The following is a 4,621-nucleotide window of genomic DNA, read 5'->3' as shown; positions in this document are numbered from 1 at the left end:
ATTCTGTACCAAAAAAAAAAAAAAAAACTTCAATCCAGTGGTTTACAGCTCCCTTCAAAACCGATAATATTGTCTTGTCAAATCAATGACTCAAACGTGAAATGAACCTGAGAAATAAAAATACTATTTTCCCTTGGCAGCATAGATTCCTTTACACTTTACAACTTGAATTGCCTTATGACTGAACTGAAAATAAGGAAAAGTTGAAACCACAACTAAACAAGCAAAAATACATTATCGGGTATAATACTGTGTCATACGATTTTGTTGTGTCATATGTTATGTAATATTGTGTCATATTCAATGTTTTCCAATCATTTGATTAGACCCATTTTGACTTGCCATAAACATGACAGGAATATGCTTTTCAAATAAATTATTTTTTTAACAAGCTTCAAAACATTATTCTACAATCAGAAGATTATTTTAAGAACTCATATTGTCTGATACACATAATTACACTATAAACTCTGATGCCTAGTGGTCTTAGAATGCAATTAGCTTAAAGTTACGGGCACAGGGAAAAAAAATATGAATAGAAATGTTTCAGTAATAAAGCTTACAGTGGATTTAAATCCGATACATCTTGACATGACTGCAGATTTGTGGGATATTACAACAGACAGACAAATAAAAAAAATCTCAATAATAAAAATTGTCAATAATACCAATAAACCAATAATCATAACAATACTAGAGGTAGCAGCTGATTATGATGCTCTGTTTTCTTCATGTAGATTTTAAAGTGTAGAGTGAAGTTCTCATACTGTCCTTCAACGAAGTCCTTTTTGACAGTTTGAGCGTCTTTACTGGCTCTTTTATATACATGTGTCCTGTATTGCATTTTTAAAGGTGTTGATTCAGATCTGTTGTTTCGGAGAGAGAAGCTCTTCATAGATAAAGTGTCTCGAATGCAATGGCACAAGAAGTGCTTTTCAAGTGGTCTTCAGTGAAAAAAAAAAAAAAAACAACAGGATAAGTGTAAAAAAGACACCTTAGGCACACATAGACGCGCAGATCGTGTGCACACACACACACACACACACACACAATGTAAATTACACAACCAAAGAATTGTATTCCTTCAAAAATGGTTTGACAACTCAAAATTCTTCATTTAACAGGGCTGACCACCTTTTCAACCAAACAGACCAATCAGATAAGAATTAAGAGAGGGAGAGAGATAAAACAAAGGAGGCAGACAGAGTGATAGAGAGAAAGAAAGAAGAGAAAAGGGAAAGATAGAGCCCTTACGTAGTAAGTAAACCTCTCCTGCTGCCAAAGACAGGACTGAATACAATAGCACACATTCAAACTGACTCACACAACCTCACACACACACTTATATATACAAATATTGTCTGCCACTTTGGCATGAAAATGATTCTTTGTGTCCTTCTCAGCCTCATTGTGGCCATGCAAGAAGATTTAAGATCATTTGTTACGTTCCTCGTGGTTCTTCTTATTTAGATCCATTATGTAGGCGTCTGTGTTTTACTCTTCAGGACTGATAGAAGTGATGGTAGTGATGATGATGTTCATGATGATGATGATGCTCGTGTCGCTGGACCACCTGAGCTAGTCCTCCTTCATACAGCACCAGACTGGGCAGATCCCTCACATGCTCTTTCTCTATGACTGGGCCAGACGTCACAGTTGGCCCAGGAGCCCGATAGTGCAGCCCTTCTTTAGGCCTCTGCTTATGTCGTCGGTACGGACCTGAGCTTTGGTGCGGAGGGGTCTGGTTGGGGACCGCTGGGGGAGGGGGCGCTCCTCTTCTCATCACCCGACCAGCAGAGACCTGTGTGGGCGGCTTGTGGTGCGTTTTGGGGGAACGGAATGCGTGTGAGTGCCGGGAGAGGATGGCAGGAGGATTCGTGGTGATGGTCTGTGAGCGCCGATGGTGAGCGGAGTATGCGTGGCCATTCTCGGGTTCCTGAGAACGTGAGCGTGTCTGATTGGATGAACGTGTGGTATGGTTGGGTTTTGCTGGTTCTGTGGCAGGAGCTGCTAGAGGAAGCACAAAATATTTTGTTTTAATAGTTATTATTATAAATATGTTTTAATAGTATAAAATAATAGCTTCTTCACCACAAAAGAGTGTAAGTCTCAAGTTATTTTATGATCTCTTGCACATCTTGTATTACTATATGATATGTTGAGGTTCATGCGGGCCAGCACTAAACACAGACGTACAAGTGGTCCAAAACACTTTTATGAACAGTCAATGACATTAATCCATTGGGCAAAAAAAGGAAGTTTTAAACTTTTTGGTTGTGTATTATTAAAAAAAATATTTGTTCATATTTATAAAACCTGCAAAATATGTAAATATACTTTTATCCATTGACAATTCATGTTCGTTTATAAAACATGAAATAATGTCATAAAATTAAAAATGCTAAAAATGTATATGTAAAAAATTTACATTAACCATGATTAATAAATTATGTCTTGTGAAAAAGAAATGCACTTCTTTTTCACAAAGGCTATAAAGTATTGAACATTGTTATTTCACATAAGCTGTTGCAACTACTGTAATGTTAATGTACAGAATCTTATAGTAATGTGTTACTGATGCATTTGAGACAGCAATGTTTTTGGGCAGATTGCCTGTGACTGGATCACACAAGACAGATTTAAACACCAGGTGTGAGTAGGGCCTAAATGAGAAAGCTCTATTGTCTCCATTTACTCTTTGCAATTAAATCTGTACCTGTTCCAAAGCGGGATGTGTAGTTTTCAATGCCGGCCAGGTCAAGGTAATGGTTTCTTCTCTCCAAGTTCTCATCCACACAGTGCCGCTGACAACCTTGCTGGTCAGCATGGTAACGCCTAATACAACAGCATCATATTGTCATGACAGCAAGTACATTGCTCTGAGGTTGTATACACAAAGCAGGCTTGAACCAATCTATGTCCATTTAATGTTAATTTCTTAAACGATTCAACTGTGACATGTTCTTCTGAAGTTTATATATTGTAGTTTTATGTAACAATTACAGACACTACTGTGTGAAACTGATTTGCATATGATGTGGTCTGTTTAGCTTAATTTCCTAGTACCTAAGAAAGGCTCTTGACTTTTTCCATGAAGTCTTGGAGTCCTCAATGCACTTTTCTCCCTTATGCTTGGGATGGGGAGTGTCTGATTAAGACAGAGTGAGCGAGAGAGGGAGAGAGAGAAGAGGGGGTCTTTATCAAAGAGAACGACGTTGAGTTGCATAGCATCACACACACGTGCACATATACTGCAGCAGCTTTAAAGACCAACTAAAATAAGAAAGAAACCTTTGTTCCCTGTTTTCTATTTACTTTGAAGGTTCATAAAAGAAGAAAAAACAACAATGCTTCATTTATTCTATTTTGAACTCAGGCCTCATATAAATAAAAAAAACACACTTGTGAATTTGCATGAAGACAGCTGCTGTTCAAAGGCTCTTCTCTTTCAAATACATGACTGGTATAAATAGCCCAGATGATAGCACTAAACAAACTGAAACACTTCTGTTTCTTCAGAGTACTTTCTGTTCTCCATTACATTGCTTTTTACCAAGTAACACGGTTAGAAAGTGGCTAAATGTGGATTTATTTATTTTTCAAACAGCAAAAGACTATCTGAAAGAAGACTTTCAGAGAGGGATAAGATAGCATTTTCCAAAAGAAATCCAAAAGCTCAGAGCTGCAGAGGTTTGGGTTTTTTCTTTCTGTCGTCTTCTGCCTTTGAATATGAACTCATCTTACAAGAGATGCAATGACATGGAAGAGAGGAAAAGGAGGAGGGCAATAGTGTAGGAGACAGTGTAACAAGAATTTAGAATTGTTCTCCCAAAAATTCTGTCATTGTCTACTTGCCCTCATGTTGTTGTTGTTGTTGTTTTTATAATGGAACACAAAATTTGGTATTTAAAAACATGTCCAGACTGCACTTGTGCAATTAAAAAAAAAAAAACTTAATTAGACACCACCTCTATATTGTCATGGCCAAAAGTTTTGCCAGTGACATAAATTTTGTGTTTTGCAAAGTTTGCTGCTTAAACTGTTGTGGTGTTCATTCACATTGTTTCTAGATTATTGTGTAGAGTGATGAGATGCATTTTAAATAACTGCTAAACGCTTCATTGGCCAAAAAATTAACTTTTCACAAAAAAATTCACTGTTTTTTGATCCTGACGATCAAAAATGATCAGCTAACATTAATTGACTAATTATATCAGCAGCACATGTGAAAGTGTGAATGAGTACTAGTCAGGTGAAATCACTATCATACTAATTAGATTGTAAGAGCAGACTGATTGCTATAAAAGGTGGGAAGAAGCGCTTCCAATCACTGGGCCCTATCATACACCCGGCGCAATGCGGCGCAAGTGTTTTTGCTAGTTTCAGCCCGACGCAGTTCTCAGTTTCCCATTCTGCGCTGCGTTGTTTAAATAGCAAATGCATTTGCGCGCCCATGGGCGTGCTGGTCTAAAAAAGAGGTGTGTTCAGGCGCATTGTTGGCGCGTTGCTATTGAGGAACTGAAAATAGACTGCGCCATAGACCAACTCAAACCTGGCCTAAAGTCTGGAGCAATATTTTTTCTTTGTTATTTAAAGAGCGCGTTAGTAATATGCGCCTATA

General features: G+C 37.7%; 1 protein-coding gene across 2 annotated transcripts in view; it reads right to left on the bottom strand.

Moving 5' to 3' along the window:
* Positions 1–402: 402 nt before the first annotated feature.
* Positions 403–4,621, bottom strand: part of LOC107742769 (protein naked cuticle homolog 1-like) — a 42,427-nt gene continuing 38,208 nt past the window's right edge. The window contains exons 8-10 of one of the 2 annotated variants that reach the window (XM_016555807.1): positions 3,067–3,148; positions 2,717–2,835; positions 403–2,010 (exon numbers count right to left, since the gene is read on the bottom strand). In XM_016555807.1, the coding sequence (XP_016411293.1) occupies positions 1,502–2,010; positions 2,717–2,835; positions 3,067–3,148 (710 nt within the window). In that variant the 3' untranslated portion in view covers positions 403–1,501. The remainder of the gene's footprint in view (positions 2,011–2,716; positions 2,836–3,066; positions 3,149–4,621) is intronic. The other variant, XM_016555808.1, reaches the window with a different exon arrangement.

Source organism: Sinocyclocheilus rhinocerous, unplaced genomic scaffold (assembly GCF_001515625.1).
Source record: "Sinocyclocheilus rhinocerous isolate Xijiao unplaced genomic scaffold, SAMN03320098_v1.1 scaffold857, whole genome shotgun sequence".
Lineage (NCBI taxonomy): Eukaryota > Metazoa > Chordata > Actinopteri > Cypriniformes > Cyprinidae > Sinocyclocheilus > Sinocyclocheilus rhinocerous.
The sequence above is the reverse complement of the archived record's forward strand: the minus strand, read 5'-3'. Positions and strand labels throughout refer to the sequence as shown.